The sequence below is a fragment of the Echiichthys vipera genome (genome assembly GCF_963691815.1).
Source record: "Echiichthys vipera genome assembly, chromosome: 11".
Classification (NCBI taxonomy): Eukaryota; Metazoa; Chordata; class Actinopteri; order Perciformes; family Trachinidae; genus Echiichthys; species Echiichthys vipera.
The window spans coordinates 23,061,677-23,084,466 of NC_139836.1; the positions used below are offsets into that span (position 1 = coordinate 23,061,677).

Genomic DNA, 22,790 nt, shown 5'->3' on the forward strand with positions numbered 1-22,790 from the left:
GAGATTTCACAATTGCCTGCTGTGGCAAACAACCCAATTTCATCTAACATTCAAACTTCAATATCACTTTAACGTGTGTGTGTGTGTGTGTGTGTGTGTGTGTGTGTGTGTGTGTGTGTGTGTGTGTGTGTGTGTGTGTGTGTGTGTGTGTGTGTGTGTGTGTGTGTGTGTGTGTGTGTGTGTGTGTGTGTGTGTGTGTGTGTGTGTGTGTGTGTGTGTGTGTGTGTGTGTGTGTGTGTGTGTGTGTGTGTGTGTGATATTTGGCATCAACCATAGCATGACCTTGTTTTCTAGCAACACAGCAGGCCATGTTCACGAGTCAGGTAGTAACTTCTTTGTGTGTGTGTGTGTGTGCGTTTACATTGTGTACACCCTGAGTGGTGTTGTCATTAACCTTCCTGTCTATATTTAGGCTGAGCCATGACATGCTGCGCTGTGCCACACTTAAACAGAAAGTAATTGGAAGAAGGGATAGCTGAGGACGGAAGAGGAGAGGACAGGAGACAAGAGGAGAACAGAGGGCAGAGGGAAATGGAGGGTGATGTATGTAGAACAAAGAAGTGGGGAGATGAGAGGACAGGAGATTGATCACGATGCTCTTTTACATCAGCTCATGTCTCGAGTAACCAGAGAGACTGCTGAGGGACAATGAAGATGCGTTCCTTCCCACAGTGAGCTCACAGCCCCATCTGGCTATGTGTGCGTACGTTTCTGCGTTTGTGTACTGTATTATGCATTTGTGTAATAATGGCCTACTGTAGTGCCCATTTTCACAGAAATGTGTCTTTTCGGATATTCGCCAGATGCGTATGTGCTCCAACACATAATATCCCTTGGCACAGCAAAGCACCTTTATTTGAATCGATGGTGGCTGAAGTTATTCTTTAGTTTTTATCTTTTCTTCATTTTACAGTTTATAGCAACATGAATGTCTTTGTTGTGTTTATGTTAAAGAACTGGGCCTACCTTATTTCACTGCAGGGCTTTTTCACAGTAGTAAGATACGTATAAAATAAAAAATTGCCAAGTAGGAAAAGCACAGGTGCTACCAATAACATGAGCATTGACTCTGTTCTATAGAGTCCCAGTAAGGCAGAACAGCTAAATTGTATTATTTACACCTGTTCTTTTCCTCATCTGATGTTAAAAAGGGGAGTTACCTGCTTTTGTTCACATTTCTTCAAACCAAAGTTTATTGTTGCTTAAGGTAATGTCATTTTATTCATATAGCACATTGCATGACAATTCAACAAGTCTTACATTAAAAGTTATACACGATGTAGTGAAGAATATGATAAATTCATTTCAGGAAAAGGCAACAATACTTGAACAAAAGAGAAAACCCAAACCACCCACCCACATAAAACACAATGATAAACCCCTCATACACACACAATACATCTTAGAAAACAAAGGTTTTTTAACACAGTTGTGATTGATATAAGCTCTTTAGTGCAGGACCAAACTACATGTCCATAGACCAGTTTGAAGCCCCTAGCTCTTCACAGTTGTTCTTTCTCCCTCTTTGTGCTACTTGGTGATATTGTACTGAACAGAAAGCACCGTCCCTCTGGCTGTCTGTTTCAGAATGTCAGCTGATGAAGACAGAGAGGCCGAAGCCAAACACCTTCATCATACGCTGCCTCCAGTGGACCACCGTCATCGAAAGAACCTTCCATGTGGACTCGCCTGATGAGAGGTCAGTTCCCTTAAAGCTGCAGTAGGTAAAAAGTCACAATAAGTCTCCCGTCACGGGCTAGAGAGGGTGCAGAGGTCTAGTTTTCTCTCAGAACACTTGAATTACGATATGATGACAGATTATGTGTTTTCCCAGCAATGCCAGAAATAAACTGCCTACCACAGTAACCAATAATGAAGTTTTACTTTAAGGAAACAGTGTCCCCCTGAGAGCTCTTATCTTATATATCAGGCTAGCTTGATTCACATTTAGATGCTACTAGTATTATTTAGCCAGAGCTTTCTTTAAATACATATTTTTTTATGTACAGGTCAGAGCTAAGACCCTTTTGGACAAATACAGTCGGTTATTGATGCATTGTGCCTATATCATCGTATATCGTCTACATTTCTCTCACGGCAGAAGTTTGGATGAAAATTTACATTTAAGTTAGTCTGAACCCGCCAGTTAAAACACCCAAATGTTTCAAATGAATGAGGAGGCTTTTTTATACTTACACACACACTTAGGCAAGGGTTGTTTAAGTTTCAGCTCAACTCCTAAACTTTATACATGCAAGAAAAAATAAACGATAAAAAGATAATGTACAATTTATGTACAAACCAATAAAAACAAGAAATAAACATGCCAAACTAAAAGTTTTGAATGGCTATGACATTAAACTAAGCATTGCTTAAAACAGATATCATGCAGGTAAAAGTATCATCAAGGGCAGATGTATATGTGAGGAGGTTTGTACTGTAGAGAGTTTTTCTTTTGGTGAGTGTGTGTGACGGGAAAGGAGAGGGTGAGAGAGACAGAGTGAAAAGGAGACCTTTCAAGTAGCGTTGGCATAAATTCTCCAGCTGCTCAGTTCCTTTCTGAGGAGCTGAGGTGTTTATCTCCAGAAAATGAACAGCTTTGCCCAGAAGACCACAGATGCTTCTGTGCATCCTTTGAGTTTGTGTGTGTTTTAATGTGTGTGTGTTGCAACTGTCTGTACAACTTTGTCTGTGCTATATGTCACTTTATAATAGTCTTGCCTCCAGATAATCAAATAAACATTTCATAGTCAACATAAAGCAGATAACTTTTTACCGAATGTTTTATAAAGTCAGGTGTTTACAAGATGCAAGTGGAGACGACAACTGCGAGCTCCAGATGTATGTTCTGTTGTAAAAGTGTGTGTGCATGATTGAAGTTTAAGTGGGTTGGAAAAAAGTGTGTGTGTGTGTGTGTGTGTGTGTGTGTGTGTGTGTGTGTGTGTGTGTGTGTGTGTGTGTGTGTGTGTGTGTGTGTGTGTGTGTGTGTGTGTGTGTGTGTGTGTGTGTGTGTGTGTGTGTGTGTGTGTGTGTGTGTGTGTGTGTGTGTGTGTGTGTGTGTGTGTGTGTGTGTGTGTGTGTGCCACAACTGGGTGTGTGTGTGTTACTGTATTTGTTGTACTTTACCAGTGCTGGCAGGAGTCCAACTACACAGCCCCAGCCCTGAGCAGAGAGGGTGGCACGTGTTGGCATGGTGCCCGACTGTAGGCAGGCCCATTATCTCTCATTAGCAAAAAAAAAACTCATTATACAAAAAACACTCTAACCAAGAGAGAGCATTTATCTGCTGCCTGACCTTGAGAGAGTTCCCATTGCTTTTCATGTAGCTACATGCACACACATACACACACACACACACACACACACAAATTGTGCCCCAAATTGAGTGCTCCATTGTTGTAGATTGAGTGTAACTTGAGTTTGCCCTTGTTATAGAGTGTGTAGGGTATGCTCAGAAGTCTTCAGAGTAGAAAGGGATTCAGATCTTAAAACACACTGCTGTGTTTAGGTTCAGATGGATGTTCTTCCAGATCCCTCAAGGAAACATATGGGAATCTAACTCAAAACAAAACAAAAGACACAAGGGTGATCGTTGGGGAGTCAAACAGGTTTCATTATTATGATCTCCTGACGGCTTACACTGGGTAAGTATATTTGAAAGTGCACACTTGATCCCAACTTGCTTCTCCAGAGTGCTGAGGATTTTTGAATATCATCTTAGGTTCACCTCAGTTCAGCGCTTTAGTGTTTCCTGCTTACATGTAGCCCTTGCTTGTAAAGAAGCACAGGATTAACACTGTGTGAGTGAAGATCAGTGCAGGGAGAATTCAAAAGAGAATACTTGTTAAACCCTGTTCAGTCCTGATGAAACAGCATTTTCAGCATTTTCATTGTATTTATAAAATCAGAAATAAAACTGATAAACAACATGATAATCATTCGTACAATTAACCAGATTTACAATTTCTGGAGAATAAATCTGTAGAAATAATTTTAAGTTAAGTTTTCCGCTCCTCTCCGCTGCTCTCTTAGAGCAGAAGGAAGCTTGGTCCTGTTTATGGACCATTGTATTTATCATTGTTAAATGCAGTTTACGTATCTACACATCCTGATGCATGGCTGGCCTTCTGCTACAGATGATGGTCACACACACACACACACACACACACACACACACACACACACACACACACACACACACACACACACACACACACACACACACACACACACACACACACACACACACACACACACACACACACACACACACACACACACACACACTATTGAACTGACACACTTTCTCTCAACAGATGTTGAACAGCACCGCTAATGGAAAGTCAATGGGGAGGAACAATGTTAGCAAACAAGAATGTATTGTTCCCTCTAATGCCTGGGTGTGCATTTACATACACAAAGACATTTTAACACTCTCTGTCACACACACACACACACACACACACACACACACACACACACACACACACACACACACACACACACACACACACACACACACACACACACACACACACACACACACACACACACACACACACACACACACACACACACACACACACACACACACACACACTGACTGGTAGGCATTAGTTCTGCTCCATGATCATTGCTCATTTGGTTGACTCTCTAGTTGACCATGTTTCCTCTCTGTTGAACAAATAGGTGTTTATGTTAATTGAAAACACCTTAGCGCCTTTAGAACCCAGTTAAATAAGTGCACTAGCACTATGTATTACAGTATGCTGTTCGATGAGTTAAGCATTTTAAGTCGGGCCAACATGAGACGGTAATGTGTGACAGAGGCAGTGGAGGGGATACACTAGGTGTTGGTTATGGTTCTTCCCTAAACTTTGTCTTGTTGTGTGCTTAATCTCAGAGATGAGTGGACAGAGGCCATCCAGATGGTGGCTGATAAGCTGCAGAGACAAGAGGAGGAAAGGATCCAGTGCAGCCCCACCTCCAACATCGACAACATGGTCGAGGAGGAGATGGACATCTCCACCACACATCACAAACGCAAGGTAGACAGATACAGACATACAAACACATACTCACATGCGGAAAATACAGAAATGATTCCAGCTGTATTATTGCTGCTTATTGTCATGTAATGGAATATGACAATTTCAAAAATGGTCCATGCAAGCTCTGGTCGGTGTCAACTAATGAAATAGCTCCTGTACCAACAAGAGTGTGAAGTGTTTTTTCCAAATAAAAGGCAAATAAAGGAAATCTTGCAAAGTATCTGTAAATGAATCAAAGGCAAAGGCTACACTTGGTCAACACATAAACTATTGTAAGTATTTAAGTATTAATTCTGTAAGTTTTAGGCTTTATTTTATTTAGTTCTTGACTGCTTGTGTTTAGATAACATTCTATGTATTGATCATTTCAAATGATACACATCTCTATGCGGCTAGTGTGACATCAAAACTTCCAAGGTCCATAAAATATCAACTGTATCAACTTGTATCAACACAAATTGCTGACAGTCTGCATTTCCTTCCCCAAGACAATGAGTGACTTTGACTACCTGAAGCTGCTGGGAAAGGGAACCTTCGGTAAAGTGATTCTTGTCCGAGAGAAGGCCAGCGGGAAATATTACGCCATGAAAATCCTTAAAAAAGAAGTCATCATAGCCAAGGTTAGTCTGAACATTTGATCAACATTTGATCAATCGTTACATCTTTTTTTCTGTATTTCAAATGGACCACATGAAACTGTAGCCATTTATTCTGACTCCTTTTAATTTTGAGTACAGTGTCAGATGTCAGCATGTTTTAATGCATTTAATGGAGTGCTCTTCAACGTTTTTTTAAAGTTATTTGGTTAATTGAAAAATGTTTTTACCGTATCTGTGTAGGATGAAGTGGCTCACACACTCACAGAGAGCAGAGTACTGAAAAACACCAGACACCCCTTTCTCACTGTAAGTACCTCATGCACAAATGCTTTAGATTCAGACACACGTATGCAAATGTACAGACATCTGTAAGAGTGCATGCCGCATACACAGACAGCATATTGATCCTATACATACCTGAGTCTCTTGAGGCTAATTATGAGTTAGACACTGAATTGTTGCACATTAACGACCGCATCTGTTAGCTTTACACTCTGTCTTTGATGTACACCAACACACGAGCCGCTGCTCATTTCTATCACGCTCCCTGTAAGCGCACAAACATATACAATACATGAACGTTCACACGCATTGTCGAGATAGCAATTACAGTTCACATCTGAGTTTACCCCTGTCACACCTGCAGCACCAAAGAGACTCGGACCAACTGTTCTTTTGTTTAGCAGCTTTCTCCCTCTAAAGAAAACACACATCTATTTGCTTTGAACAAGCAACTACAGGCATAAACAGTTGAAGCTATGAATGTGCTGTCCCTGCTGTTTTAGATCAAATGGGACCAGGCTTCTCGCTGTGTGCAAAATCTTTCACTCATTCACTTCACTGTGCTATTTTTTTTTTTTAGAACTAACTACATAATGTATAATTTGGCAAAAAAAAACAACAACTACATTTGATGTTATATGTCCAGTCTGTAGAGAGTTTTAGAAAAAAGTATTTCTGCTGCGCCTGTATCACAGTCAACTGAATATCTTTGGGATATGTGACGTCATCTTGGGCTTTATGAAACATATTTCAACATTTTCTGACATTTTATAGACCAAACAACAACAACGATTTATCGACAAATGATCGACAGAATAGTGAATCACTTGTACACTACTTTCCCCATTGCACTGTGGGATAATTTGAGTACTTTAATCTATATACTGTAAGATTCAATACATCCGGTTACACAAGGGGAAACTGACTAAAAAACAGAGCAACAGACAATAAACATTGGACTATACAGTGGACAAAACTGTTCCCTAAAGGCTGTTATGACACACACAGTTCAGTTATATAAATTGTGTCTGTGTGTGGTTGTCGTTTCAGTCATTGAAGTATTCATTCCAGACTAAAGACCGCCTCTGTTTCGTCATGGAGTATGTGAATGGAGGAGAGGTAAGACACATACACACACACACACACACACAGACACACACAGACAAACAAACACACACACACACACACACACACACACTCGCATGCAAACACAATTTCATAATAGCCGTGCTATATGCGGTTACCCATGTTTGTGTTACTGCTTTAAACAGCCAGTTAAACCACAGCTCCACCACACCAACTGACAGTGAGTAGGAACTCCACCTATTCTACTGTGGTGAAACTCAGATGACAGAAAATTGGTTAGATATCGACAGTGTGTGACGACGCCTTTTTCTTAATTTGTATGTGTTAATCATCTTATTATATATCAGGGTTATTACACACATTTTTGAATCAAAATAATAATAATATCTCTCCATTGCTATGGATGCCAGTGTTAAACAGAGCCAAAAAGGACTGCATTCAAGTGTATATGAGATTTTTACATTAGTATTTCAAAGATGGTTTCCTAAACATTTGTCTGGATTGTCTCTCAGATAAAAACACCATTTTTAGGTGGGGAAATATAGTGTAAGCGGAGATGTGTGAGTCTGTGACAGCAGTGCAGCAGAGGAATGTTAAGACGTGCAAATACTCAAGAAGTGGCAAAAGTTTGACTGTTGGATTGCTTTCTAACACAGATAATTTGCCAACCAACTGGCCTCTCGGTTGCCTTCTCGCCTCTCTTTTTTCTGTTCCATCCGTCTCCTGCTTGTGTCTATTTATGAACATACCTATGGGGCAGATATAGCCAGAATGACAGTCGGAGACGAAATGAGTTTGGATTCCCCCACTTTTCCATTTCTCAGATTTTTAATCGGCCCGTTTTTGCAATCTTGGTTTATTCCCTCAGTGTAACTGTCACCTGCTCCCCTCCCTGTTAGTTAGGCAGTGTAGCCAGAGCCAGACCTGAGCAAACACACACACACACACACACACACACAGAAAACACCAGCAAACACACACATACCTAGACAAACACACACAGCAAATTTTTACCTCAACGGACAAATTGTGACCACACATGCCTCACAAACAGGCACACACACACAACCCATTACAAACCTGCCACAGTCACAGCTGCCAGTACACTGATGAAGGCCCACCTGTCGTGTTACCCCCTCTCACCGCACCCCCACCACACACACACACGAACACACACACACACACACTCACACACACTAACAATACACATGGTCACCATTTGAGCAAGGTGGTCTGTGCGCATCACTCCAGCGGCCATATGCAAACCTCCCTGAACAATTAATAGGGAGATATGCGCCCTTTGGCCTCATGGGTAATTTTCATGACTTGACTTGTGCACCGCAGCCGGCTGGTGTCATTTTTGTACCACAAGTGTAGCCATGTGACAACTTGACAACTGACTAGAAGGGACAGAGTAAGAGAGAGAAAGATGAAGGGAATGTGAGGTGAGGGATAAAATGGCAAGATAGAGGAGAAACAGGAAGTCACGTCATTGAGTTGTGTACTCTTTAAAGTATGAAAATGAGCTTCTTGCCAAAAACGGAGAGGGATGGATATAAGAATGGAGTAAAAATGAAGACTGAGGCCCAAGAGGCAAGGGGCAAGGCCAGTTAGGCCACTAATGAGTGCTGCACTGGAGGCAGTTGAAGTGGGGAGGGCGGGGTGGGGGAGCGCTGGTGGCGGCGGCAGCGGCGGTCTGCCTGTCTTTAACTAGACTGGTGTATTGATTAAACCCTTGATTTGGCCCCCGTCGACAAACTCCACGCCAGCCCCATGCCAACCTAGCCCAGAGGGTAACATGGAAGAGGTATGCGAGTGTGCGGCTGTGTGTGTGTATGTGGTGAGGGGGGCTGCTAGATGAGGCGCCAGCTGCCGAGCGCCTCCACCCGCCCTCATCCGAGACACCTACCCCCCTCCTACCCAGCCCCTCTCCATGCGCACCCCTCACACACACATCCTCCGCTCACCCTCCCCTCTGCTATCTATCATCTCAATATGGTGCGGGCAGCCAGTTTGTGTTGTGCTAATTTCCTCCAATAAATCAGTAATTATTGCTGTGCCGTCCCTGCTGTCTCTCCCCTCTCTCTCCCCCCTCCTCTCTCTGTCTCTTCCTCTCTCCCTCTTTCTCCCGCAGCTGTTTTTCCATTTGTCCAGAGAGCGGGTGTTCTCAGAGGAGCGCACGCGCTTCTACGGCGCCGAGATCGTCTCGGCTCTCGACTACCTGCATTCAGCCAAGATTGTGTACCGGGACCTCAAGGTAAACAGAAACGGAGAGGGGAGGGATGTTGGGGGGCATAGATGAGAGTGATCAGATATTTGAGGGAAAACTTTTTATACCCCCACCACTACCACCACCACCACCACCTTGTGTTCCACTTGTTTTTTCATCCAGGAGGGAAGAAGTGGCTCAGGATGTGTGGTAATTAAAGAGAAGGACAGGGACAAGCTCGCACAGACATAAAGCAGTGAAGAAGTGTGGGAGGTGGAGGCAGGGAGGAAGGGAGGGGGTGCTGATGCCACAGAGGTAGAGAGGTAGATGGCTCTGTCTGAGTATCTGCCTGGCAGCCTTGGCCCCAGCCCTGCTCACAGCAGCCAAGAAAACAAAAAGGAGGAAAAGCAGGCAGAGAGCGAGAAAAACACTCCAGCCATTAAAATTAAAAGGTTGAGTGGCTCCACCACACGCCTGAAGTTTATTTCCCTCCACTGCTTGTTTGTGTGTCTGAGTGTGTGCACTGCCACTACATGTAGAGCAGTGCAATATGTTTTTTCTTACTTGTAAAACCTTGACTCCACCGTACAGAAATACAGCAAGGAGCATTCAGTTTCCACAGAGAATCTGATGGTGGAAGGTGCATTGTGGGAATTGATGTTGGTTGTGTGTATTTTGTTTTTCTTCCAGTTGGAAAACCTGATGCTGGATAAAGATGGCCACATAAAGATCACTGATTTCGGCCTCTGCAAGGAGGGCATCACAGACGCTGCTACCATGAAGACCTTCTGTGGCACGCCAGAGTACCTCGCACCTGAGGTAACTTTCTAGTTTCATTTTGATGTCTTTCTCTTTCCTTCTTTTCCTGTCTTTTACCTTTATCTTCTAAGATGTTTTTTTCAGGACTTATTTTCTGTCCCTCCCCCCTCTAGCTTTGTTTCACCACCCTTTTATCCATCACACTATGAGCAAGAGTGGAATAACCTTTAATTTCTGGTCTCTAACAACCAGAAGAAGGGTATAAAAAGTATAAGGTAAAATATAACATCTACTACTACTTCAATCTTAGTGAAAGTAATAACAATAATTCTTTATTTTTTATTTAGGATTAAAAATGAGCATCAGATAAAACGGCACATTTCTCAGAAACAGTTTAAATTACTGTGACTGACTACTACAGTATATAGTTTGTACATGTTTAAACATATACTGTCAGGGTAAGCTATGTAAGATTAGTCCATCATCTGCTTTCCAAACTTAATATTAGTCAAAACATTACAGTACAATACCAAATAAACATCAAATTTGAATATGTTTTAAATGACACTCTGCTCTACATTATGAACATGAGAAGTGTGCAACATAACCATATAGTGATGGATTTGATGATAACACCCACAACATAGTGTAGACTATTTTTGATATAATGTAATAATAATATAAATGGCATTAATCAAGTGATAATTGATAGAAATGGCAGGTACTGTATGTTAAATGGTGTAAACTGAGCAGCAGATTGACTTTGTAGTAGTTTATGAAAGCTGTGTCATCCACACGTACACCCTTAAGTCATGAATTGAAGATCCAGGGGCTCCTTTTCCGCCCCTTACCCATAATACCCTGCGTTTTGTAAGGACTCTGATGTTTGAAACCTTCTTACAGTGGAATTTATGCATGTACATTTTAATTTGCAGATTTCACAGGCAAACACTTTCCATAATATCAGGGTGAACTGTAAATATGCAGCTTTTATGTGTGAAGGAGGGTGTTTGTTGAATTGGAAAAGGGCACAGCACAGCGCTTACACACACAAACACACACAACTACATTCTTGCAATAGTTTATTGCAGCCGTCCGCTGTCCAGCCATCAGCGCTGCTTCACTCAGGCCGGCAGATCAACTGGCATGAGCGTTGCAGGACTGTGGGTGGTGGAGACAGAGCGATGTAGATGTGGAGATGAAGGCAGGAGGGGAGAGGCATAGTGTATATCCCACTTGAAAAAGTATGGAGGACAATTTGGCGCAGCATTTTGTGCTGCTTTTTTTTTTTTTTTATAGAGTCCCTTCCTTTGCGTGCCAAAAGCTGATTGGAGGCTGTTGGTTATTTTTCACAGGATGTGCGTCTGTGTGCATTTATGTGTGTGCGCGTGTGTGCTGTGTGTGTGATTGCAGTAGAAAGTGCGGGCTAAAGCGAGGCAGATGGCGGCAGATGGGCGAGGTTGGAGGAAGGTGCTCGGAAAAAACCTGGAAATCTACACCACCGCCGCCGCCACTCACCCGCCCGCACGCTCTGCTCGCCCGCCCGCGTGTAAAAATAACACAGTTTGCTCAGAGCCAAGTTACAGAGATGCAAAGTAGCCGGGATTAAAAAGAGAGAGGGGGAGGTGGGGGTTGAAGACAGAGGAAGATGAGAAGGGAGAGAAAATATTTCAGGGTTACAGGAGTGAAATTTAGACAGTTCCCATGTTTGCCGTCAGTGAAAAGGGCAGATTAGAAGTGAATAAAAAGGGTTTGTGTCTGCTTAGTTCAGCAACACAATGCTGTAAAGTGAATACTTCTTCAGCTGAACTTGTACGACGTTAGATAGAAATGTTCTTATTTGTTTCAAAGATAGTCAGAAGTAAAAGGTTAATGTGTTATGTGGTGTTACGCTCCCTGCAAAGGGATGCAACAGAATCAGAGGAAACACATGAGAGTGTTTTTCTCTGATTTCTCATATTCTTTGTTTGACACATTCCCATGTTGCTATTGTTGAAGGGGATGGATTTGGGCCTTTTCCATTGATATGTTTGTTTTTATTTTGTTTGTATGTTGGGCATTGTGATTTTTTTCTTCTTTTACTGTAACTATAAATGTTTCATAAACATTGCGGCATCGTCAGCCGTTAGTAAAACGTTACAAAACAGTGTCAACATAAACTGATTTCCAAATGATGCTTTGAGATAAAAGGTCTCTGTGTGACACTAACAATATGTGAGTGTATGTTCACTGTGCCCAGTATATGAGGTGTGTGTGTGTTTGTGTTCCCTGTAGCCTGCTGGGTATCTGGGCTGTTACAGCCACAGGCTGTGTGTGCCCATCCCGTCCCATCTAGTCCGGTCCACGCTGCCAAAGCCCCCACCCCGCAAGCAGCATCTAGCTGCCACATGGCTGCCCCAATAGGGGCCAGGACAGGACAAGACCTTCTTTCTAACGGCTGCTTTTAAACTGAGCTTTTCTCTTCTGTTCTCTGGTCTTCTTCTATTTCTACTTCTTCTCTTCTCTTCTCTACCCTCCTGCTGATTTATCTCATTTGTTACTTCTACCATCTTGTCCTATTTATTTGTCCTGTCTGTTTCTTAAATATACACATAACCACACATACTGTACACACACACACATACACACACACACACTGCCTTCATGCCTAAGGCTGTGGGGCAGCATTCTGGCTCTGTGTGGATTAATCTGCTCCCTGCCTGCAACCGAGCTGCCACCACTTTCTTTGGTCCCAGGACACACACACACACACACACATACTCGCAGAAACACACACATACACACACAGAAACACAAACACACAACCTCCTACTGACATGCACATGCATATACATGCCCAACTGGACTGCTTGCATTTGTATACATTTCTGTACCTTTTTGTACATTGTACAAAGACTCGACACACAGCCCTGTAGATCAGAATCGAAAACCACCTCGTAAGCGATTCTGAATTTCATAAACCGCACACTGTGTGTGTGTGTGTGTGTGTGTGTGTGTGTGTGTGTGTGTGTTTGTGTGTGTGTCTGTGTGTTTGTGTGTGTGTGTGTGTTTGTGTGTGTCAAGCTGCAGGGACTGAAACACCAAACATCTTCTAGTTTCTAGTTTGTCTCACTCTCAAAACTTTATGAATTTGATGAGGACAGATAAATATTCCATCTGCTGTGCATGTGTGCGTGTGTGTGTGTGTGTGTGTGTGAGCCTGACAGTCTCCCAGCAGTCTAAGCCAGTGTTATCCCTCCAGCCGTACCAATCAATAGTATATCTGGAGCTGGCGGTGTGCTTTTTTTCCCCCAGCTCTTCTCTGCAGCTGCCAACAGGGTGACCAGCGTAATACACACACATACACACACATAAAATAGCACTCATAACTCTCTTATTCTCTTCCACGCACATATTGACTTCCACACACTGAAGCTGCCGCCTGCATCATTAGCAGTTTAGTTTGGAGTGTGTGAGCTCAGTCAGTTAATGATCAGCTTTCTGCACTGAGCTGATGTGAAAACTTGCAGGCAGCTGTTTGGTGTTTTCTCTCACCTAGACTCATTGCACAGTGCCATTTAACATAATTTACAGTTGGGGTCGTACAACAGAAGCTCATCTGCATTTTCATCTGACACTCATTAGGAGAAACTGTCAAGTAAAATGTAAGTTGAATGAGACTATTTTATTATACTGTGAAAACCCGTAAATCACAGCAAGTCTCTCACATAATTGTGGGTTTTAAGATGCAGAATTCCTGATCTGCAATATCATATATAAGATTTTTGTTTGCTCCCGAGCGATAAGTGTTCACCTTTTGTTAAATAAAGCAATTATTAATTGTCAGTTTGCTGATGATATCACTTTGATTATATGAAATTGATTTATCAGAGGTAGAATCAGACAGATTCATTTAGAAATTCCATACTCATTTATATGCATCACCGTACATCTGGCAGTCTTTACTCAAAAGCTAAATATTTTATAAACTCAAACCACCTTCCTCTCATCTTTTGACACAACTATTAAAATGTTCATGTGCCTGAAATCTGAAGTTCAAAGCTTCCAAGAGAGTGTGGAGCATCTTCAGGAAAATACGCTAATTATTAGCAAATATTAGGTTACATTTCAGTATGCTTTTGTTGTTTGCTTAGTTTGTACTTTATGTATTTTCACAGTTAGTTTGCAGAAACACGTCTCTACTCAAATCAAGCTAATTACGTATTTGCAACACTTGTACTATATGAACCTGCCACCCATCTTGCTTCTAACGATGACAGATATGAGTTCAGTGTATTGTAAAGTCTTTTGATATTGACATTTTCTGTATAGTTTCATCATGTGATGTATAATAGTTGTGTCAAAAACCTGTTTGTGCATTCCTGTGTCTGTTAGCGTCCACCCTCCCTGGTCCATTATTAACAGTGAGTGAGATGTTATTAATACTGGCGAGATGTTCAACATATGCTCTTCTGGCTGCTCTCCAGCCCTTTCTGTCAGTCACACATACATACATACATACACACACACGCACGCACACACGCACACCCACACACCATGTCAATAAGCTTATTGTGTTAATAAAGGCCTCAACAGCACCTGAAATACCTCTCTTTCTATGTCCGCCTCCCTTTTCCTTCTCTTCCTTGCTCTTCCAGAGGTGAGCGAACGGGCACATGCGAGCATGAAAGAGAAGGAGCGAGCGAGGGAAGACATGAGACATAAGGAGGACAGAGGAGGCAGGATAAGACAGGATGGAGAAGACGAGGTGCGAGGAGAGCAAGGGAATAAGAGCAGGAAGGTAGCCCAGACACAAGACTTTGATACAGGAGAGACATCTTTTCCCACCAAACACTCACACACAACACAGCAGCTCACAGTACAGTACCTGTTCTAGCCATCTTTGGAGGTCGGACTGGCCCTGACCCATGTTGCGGGCTGTTCCTTCCTTTTCCATCCAGGGACGTTCCTCTCCATGCCTGCCAGGAGAAGGATCAGTGTGCCAGTTAGAGCTGGCAGGGACCACAGGGGGCATCTGGTGGGCCACGCCAGCACACTGACTCCCTTACTGTAACAGGGGCCTTTGAAGACCTGCCATCCCATGATGTTTGCCTCTGTGTGTGTGTCTGCGATGGGGGCTTACATTCTACACCTCAACCCTTGTGATCTGTGCGGACACTTCTGTTCCTCTCAGACAACTTTTACTGTTTCTTTTTTATTCATCCCTGGAGCAAAATGGCATATTGACTCTCCTTTGCTGTCTTTGTGTGCTCATCTGCCTCTTCATCCAATACCTTGGGCAGTCTGTGTTGTCCAATAAAATAAATGCAGAATAAACGCAGATGTCCAATAAAACAAATGGTGCCATTTAAAAAATGCAAACATTGTGTATCTGCCTCTCCCGACTCTCCCCAGGTCCTGGAGGACAACGACTACGGTCGGGCGGTGGACTGGTGGGGTTTGGGTGTGGTGACGTACGAGATGATGTGCGGCCGACTACCGTTCTACAACCAGGACCACGAGAAGCTGTTTGAGCTCATCCTCATGGAGGACATCAAGTTCCCGCGCACTCTGTCGTCCGACGCTAAGTCCCTACTGTCGGGCCTGCTCATCAAAGACCCCAACAAACGGTGTGTGTGTGTGTGTGTGTGTGTGCGTGTGCGTGCGTGCGTGCGTGCGTGCGTGCGTGCGTGCGTGCGTGCGTGCGTGCGTGTGTGTGAGACTTTTATGGTGCGGTTACTTTCGGTTTAGTTTGTTGGCTCAAACCAAATGTTGTTTCTACTGATCTCAGTTTGTTTTGTGTTAACATTCCTCTGCTGCCCTCTAGGCTTGGTGGAGGACCAGATGATGCTAAAGAGATAATGAGACACAGTTTCTTCTCTGGTGTTGACTGGCAGGACGTCTATGATAAAAAGGTGTGAAGCAACACAATGGCAAAACACAAGTTTGAACTGTGTATTGTGCCACTATTTCCTACTGTCTAATAAAGCAATAGCTACTGGAAGCTACTGTTTTTATAAAATGGTCATCAAGTATGGCAGTATAAAACAGGTCCTCCTGCCTGCACATACCGAGGTGGTTGCTATGGAACGTAGCCTACACTAGCAGCTAGTTTTCATCAAAGTTACACAATAACACAATCAAAGAGCATAGGAAACAGCTTCAGTTCCCTGTCTGAAAGGGCTTTATGACGGCAAGGAAACTTTGGCAAAGGAATTATATCATGGCTATGGACTAATCAAATTGCTGAGATTTATGAGTGACCATTATAAGATCATGGAAAATAACTAATGTGTGCATTGTAATTGTGTGATTAATTGTGTTTATAAGGAGAATCAGGGTTAAGTCACACATTCATCAGAACAGACAGGCAGCCGTGTAAAGTGCAAAGCATTATGGAGATGTGTGACCTTGTAACCTGGAGGTCTAATACGTGTTTACTCAAATAACACCACCGAGTAAGAACCAGGTCCTGTGTGGCAACACCTATAATAACATGGCAGAGAGGTGCTGTGTTTCCTCCTTTTCTTCACATCCTCTTCTCTCTCCTTCCTCCTTTCCCTTCTCTGCGGCGAGACAACAAGAGAGACAGCACTTTCACACGACACATGTCACATTTCAGGTCAAGATCATTAATAACTCGTAGGAAGTTTCATGACATCCAGAGTTGGTGTCCTTCAAGCAGCTCCTCTGTAATTTGGAAGAGTTGTTGAACAGTCTAATCTCTTTCCTCTTTGTGTCCTCCTCACGTCTCTGCCCCAGATGGTCCCTCCCTTCAAGCCTCAGGTGACGTCGGAGACAGACACCAGATACTTTGACGAGGAGTTCACAGCCCAGACCATCACAATCACTCCACCAGAGAAATGTGAGTCTTCCCTGTCTCTCTGTCTTTCTCTCTCTCTCTCGCTCTCTCTTTCTCACACGGAAACATATGCCCACATTCAAACTTGACAAAATCTCACTTTCATTTTGAACGTGGCTGAAGATATTTTTAGTGGAGAGTGACAAAAGAAGTAACGTGTATGTGTTTATCAAGTCTTTGGTTAAATATGACAGAGATTACACATTCCACCAAACAATATACAGCATGTGTTGTATGTGTTTTAGTTGACATACTTGGAATAATGATGTTTATAAAACTGTTGATTACAAATTAAATTAGTTGATTAGCTGCAGTCTGTAGACTTTTGTCAAGCACAGGATAGCAATCAAATTTCGCCTCTCTGCTCACTTTGATTACTTTAATAAGTGCGGTTTTAAAACAATTTATCGGCTCCCCCGCTCTTTCTTCAGGTGAGACATTTCCACTGGAATTCACAAGTGCTGTTGTCTGTTTGTTCAAGTGTTTCTGTAATAGTCCTCGGGCCACACGCAGCTCTTCACAGGCTTTTGAAATAAAGATACTGGTTTCAAAATGCTCGGCACTGAATTATGCATGAGTGGAAACCGATGTGTTTCTCTGCACTAATGTGAGGTTCCACTTGTTTTATCGGTCGCACATCGGTTAGTTAGCAGGAGGTTGGAACATCAAAGACACACTTGTTAATTGAATCTTGTTCCGTTTAAATCTACAGTACAACAATCTACCGCACACACAACGCTTTGTAATGTTTGAATGTTTTGAAATGGTTTTCAATTTGATTCGATGTATTAAATGAACTGATAGAGGACTTTTTATTGTAGTTAATCATGTCTTTAATTACCTCTGAATCCACGTTTCTGTAGTCGACGAGGACGGGATGGACTGTCTGGACAACGAGAGAAGACCCCACTTCCCACAGTTCTCCTACTCTGCCAGTGGGCGGGAATGAACTGTCCACCACATGGACATAATCACAGCTGGTCTCTGAGGTCATCACCGTGGGACAAAAAGACCCACAGCTTTGGACCCACCCAGAAAGACTTGAAGGATTTGGCCCTTCTCATCCTCTCCTCCTCCTCCTCCTCCTCTCATCTCACCTCTGCAGTCTGCTTCTCTATTTTTGTTTTACATTTTTGTGAATCCCTTTTTAGAGAGAACTTCCAGGCAAAATTCTTTTCTAATCCTGCACTGCAACCCTAGGTGATCCGAACTGTGATGTGATCAGTTACTGTGTAATGTCCCTTTAATGACAGGAGCATCACCGGTGACCTGCTGTGCTTTGACATGTGTCGGTCCTGCCAAACTCTATAATAGCAAACAATCCTGATCGAGTTGGGGTTAGACAACAGCTGATGCATTTTTACGGTGACGTTTTTGTGGCTTCTTATCCGTAAGATGGAGATATAGCATTTTCAAGTCATTCAAACCTAAACTGCCGTTACCGGTTGTACCTCAGGCTTTTACAAACTCAGAGAGACTCGGAGAGACACTCGGGCGGATTTAAAAATCTTCACCTAATTAATTCTGGGATTGATTGAGGCTGCCTGGTGTTGAGGGCGCAGTTGTCATCAGTGAGCAGAATCCTACACAGCTCATGCTGTCGAGCAGGATTTGTCTCAGGTTTTGCTCAGTGCAATTCATTATCGTTGTTGCTGCTATTTCAACTATTACCACAGCTACTACAGGTACTACTACTACTACTACTCCTACTATACTGCTACTACAACCCGGTGCTACACCACTAGCTTAATGCTGCACATCATTATACAGGCGCCAGCAAGACATCAACCACCTGTGTCGTCTATGCTTGTCCAGCTACAGAACAGGTGTTGCTATTACTACTGATGCACTGCTATTATACATCACCTCTGTAGATTAAGACAATAAGATGTCGTGTGTGTGTGTGTGCGCGCGTGTGTGTGTAAGGTACTATTATGGGTTTGTTTTTAAGAACGCACCTCAAAGCACAGCAGTTCAGAAGGATGAAGCTCCAAAACCATGAGCTTTACTACGTTGCCCACAATGCAGTGCGAGTTGGTTGATACATCCATCACCGTGGAGGTAAAAATGAGAGGAAAACGGTTGGTTTGAATGTCCCCCCCAACCCCCCCCCCCAAAAAAAAAGTTTGCATTCTCTTCTGTTGCAAAAGGGAAAACAAAAACGGTACTCTGTGTCGCTGATGAAGCTTTACTGTGACATGTTGGTGTCACAGCTTTGGGAACCACACGGCTACAGTACCTCTCTGTCTTTGTGCAGGAAGGGGAGACTGCAGCAGGAGCAGATTCACCACCGAGTGAAAAGACAAGTCCAGGAGGGCAGGTTGGGCATTGTTGAGAAGAGAGAGTACAGGTGAAAAGCTCTGAGAATGATGAAATATTTATAATGTGATCATTTATGACGTATTGATGAGTGAGGTAACAGCTGATTTACTGTTTCCTGTGAGATTCTTATGACATTATGGTCTGTGAGGAGGTTTGATCAACAGCTATGGGTTTACACCAATCACAGCAATGGTTATAATATATATATATATATGTTCTATTTATTGTCCTACTCATCAGTTTTATATTTACCTTTTTCTATTGTTAAAACATTATTCTAGAAAAAAAATTATCTCTTAGGGCTGAGAGAAAAAAATGGCACCTCAAGAAACAAAAATGGCTGAAGAATGTAGGAGGGAAAGCAGATAGCCTTCCTGCTCCATTGTTTATTTAATGTTTTTTCGTGTTGTTCTGTGACCAAAATGTGACAGCAGAGAGGTGACGGAACTCATTAAAGACAGACCGTAATAATAATAATAATCCAGAAATGTATTTATTTAAGCACCTTTTCATCTTCGATCACCCCACTGGTGTTTACCACGAAGGCTCATCTCCCTCGATGGGTTACCGACACGAATGTTCCCCGTATTTAATGCGAATATATATATAATATATTTAATTGCTGAAGGCTGAGGCAGAGTTCAGAGAGAGAGATAAAGTGGAAGTTGAGCAGAAAGAAAACAAAGTGCAGCACAGAGGTCTGAATGTAAAGCGGTATGGACGGAGAAGATTCAATAGTGGACTGTAAATGTTGAGACGGAGCAGAGGAGAAAGAGGAATAATAGAGTTTGGATATGAAATGTTGCTTGTTAGGTCGGTCAGGTCTTTGGATTGTAGATGGGGAAGCGTAACTTCCTACCTTTTATATATAAGAGTGGGGATGATCAGAGTCACTTTCCTCTGTCTTTAATGGGCGCCGTCACTTCTCTTGTCTGGACTTTGTTTGTTTGCTTCGTCACGTCTTCCAGTCTGACCAACAAGATTTAAAAATCCCCTCAATTTCTCTGTCTTCACACGCCAGTAAGCCTTATGGTTTCGCTCAGATTTAGTCAAAAACTTACTTCTAGTACTTCAGAGTTTAAAAGCAAATCACCAGATGTGAGGAAATATATTTTTAAAAAGTTGAAATTTCAACTGCGTCGTTAAAAAAAACGAACGGACACTGTATCACGTGGAAGACGTCACCTACAGTATCTGGATGACACGGATTAAAAGGGAGCACCAGGGGATGTGCTCTCGTTAGGCGTGGGAAATTGTACTCCAATATTTATTTGAATGTTTCTTATTATTGGTGGATAACTTGAATTTCTTTTCTATTTATTTGATGTTATTTTATTTTGGAGTTTAGCAGTACGGGGGTGTAGTTGTGTTTCACTCTGCGGTTCAAGGCTTCAGAGATTTTGTTCTTAAAATAAACGCCTCCTTTTTTTGTTCTTTACAGATATCTATCTTATACGACACATTACCTGTTTTTACCACCGCTCTTAAGTCCGTATGCTTTACTCTTGCACATCCATTACATTGCTATTAGCTGGCAGAGGCGCTTTATAGCAGAAAGAAGAAAAGGACGGCGCTGGTCTGCATGCTGTAGTCCTCTGTCCGCACTACCAGTCCTGAGTCAAAGTGGTACTTGGAACTCTTATGAAAAATACTTCTCTGTGATCGATTGAGCCTGTCTGGCAGAGCTGAAGCAGCCGGATAGTTCAAAACGAGTACAATTCCCACCCAGCTGGCACCCTCGGCAGGCTCAAGCAAATTCTCCAAAGTATTTGGAAGGATTTCAGCTTCGGTTTGACCCAGGTCTGCGAGCGACTGAGGAGTTCTAGCTGTGTGTGCGCGCTTTACGCCAAAATCATTAGAAACCAGAGTTCATAAAATACCGCTTTGTAGCTTTGGCCACAGCACTTTCACATCCATCACTTTTTATATGATTCAGAGGAATCTGATTCAGCTCTGCTTTAAAGGAAGATTTTTACCGTTTTTTATGTTTTTAAGAAAAAGAGGATTTTTAAAGCACATCTCCCCTCTGCATACAACCGATAGCTTTGATGCTGCTCTGATGTTTAGAGTTGGCAAGACCCGGGCGATTGTGTCCCACATGCCAGAGACGAGGCAGTGCTGCCACTGCAGAATCGCGCTCAGTGGAAGTCTTCTGTAAGTTGGTCAGTCTTCAGAAACTCAAATGTTTGGAAAAGTCCACCGATGTCACTGACTCCTTCTCCTCTTCTGTTTCAAAACGTTTTCCCTCAACTCTCCTCGTTTCATCCTCGACATACTGAAGTTCAGTTACTGGCAATGCCAGACACTGATATGACGGTCAGAGATCTTTAGAAAAAAAATGTTTTCCTCCATCTACTAGAAGTGGAGAAGGTGGAACTTAGTAATCCTGTTCATCATTGTGGGTTTTCCTATAAAGACTATGGATCAGTTGTGGGCACATGTCAGTGATTTCTTAAACTGGACGCTTTAAGCTCCTCACAGCTTTACTGGTACCCTCGACTGGTGTGAATCGACAGTATGTGAGATATCTGACACTGACAGTGTTCACTCTTAAAGCTGCTGCTGTTTGTACTGTACATCTATCACAACAGATCTGACTCCAATAGTATTTGAATAATGTGTAAAAATCCTTTCAAAGACCTCAGCTGCTCTATATTGATCTCGCCCGTTGTTAATGAACCGACGGCGTTAGCCAGAAATCAAGAAGCGCACTCAGCCTGGCGTTTAATACGGATAATAAGTAAATGGCTCCAGTGTTTGGAAGGATTTCTGAAAGCATTTGACCTTGTGTCTGCGAGAGAATTCCTCCCCTCTCTTCTTTCTCTGGTACTAGTCTACTCTCATCATGATTATTAACATGAACAAGCATGAGCTGCATTTATTTATAAACAGTGAAAAAGAAAAACGGCAAACGTACAAATATTACAAAGTGTAACTGAGTTTTGATTTCATGTCCATGTCCATCTACTGTAGCTTTACAGCTGTGTGAGACTTGTTGACAGCTGCCAGCTGTGCTCAGAGCGGGCCACGTTTCCCTGAAGCACTGATACACTGAGGTCAGCTCTGCTCTCTGACATTTCAGCGGAGCGGAGGTGATGGCGACTCTGAGACGGTGTCAGGAAACAAAGCAGATCGATCAAACAGCCTTTTTCTGTCCCTCATGCTGTTAGGATGCAGTGCTGCTGGCCGGTGAGGCCGCGAGGATGTGAAAACAACAAATTACCATCAACATGAAGCTGTTTTTTACACTGTACATCCTTAGTATTTTTACACATAAAATGTATATGATAGGGATGCACATTATTTTCCTTCTTACAGACAGCTTCAATAAAGCACTATGTCAATCTGCAGCGATGGGGTCGACTTTTTATTTGCTCCGTGGCTTAAAAATACGATTCATTATCTTCTAAACTTTCAGCTCAGTTAAAATGTTAAGAATCAAATCAGGAATGTTAAAATCTGTATTCGAGTGATATGTCGGCAAGTTCCAATAGCTCAATGATTTTCTTTATTTTACCTTTTAAAATAAAAACACATGAGAAACACAACATCCTACCTCTAAACACTCCATGTATCACAGTGACAGAGTATATTTCCAAATGTACAATATGAAATGGAAACCTGATTTTCACTTCTGATAA

General features: G+C 42.6%; 1 protein-coding gene across 1 annotated transcript in view; it reads left to right on the forward strand.

Moving 5' to 3' along the window:
• The window catches only part of akt3a (v-akt murine thymoma viral oncogene homolog 3a), a 44,845-nt gene extending 27,058 nt beyond the window's left edge, over window positions 1-17,787 (forward strand). Inside the window, exons 3-13 of the mRNA XM_083922643.1 lie at window positions 1,588-1,699; window positions 4,904-5,048; window positions 5,540-5,671; window positions 5,891-5,956; window positions 6,983-7,051; window positions 9,153-9,275; window positions 9,918-10,046; window positions 15,381-15,595; window positions 15,793-15,880; window positions 16,728-16,830; window positions 17,691-17,787. Coding sequence (XP_083778769.1) covers window positions 1,588-1,699; window positions 4,904-5,048; window positions 5,540-5,671; window positions 5,891-5,956; window positions 6,983-7,051; window positions 9,153-9,275; window positions 9,918-10,046; window positions 15,381-15,595; window positions 15,793-15,880; window positions 16,728-16,830; window positions 17,691-17,776 — 1,268 coding nt within the window. The 3' untranslated portion in view covers window positions 17,777-17,787. The remainder of the gene's footprint in view (window positions 1-1,587; window positions 1,700-4,903; window positions 5,049-5,539; window positions 5,672-5,890; window positions 5,957-6,982; window positions 7,052-9,152; window positions 9,276-9,917; window positions 10,047-15,380; window positions 15,596-15,792; window positions 15,881-16,727; window positions 16,831-17,690) is intronic.
• Window positions 17,788-22,790: the final 5,003 nt, after the last annotated feature.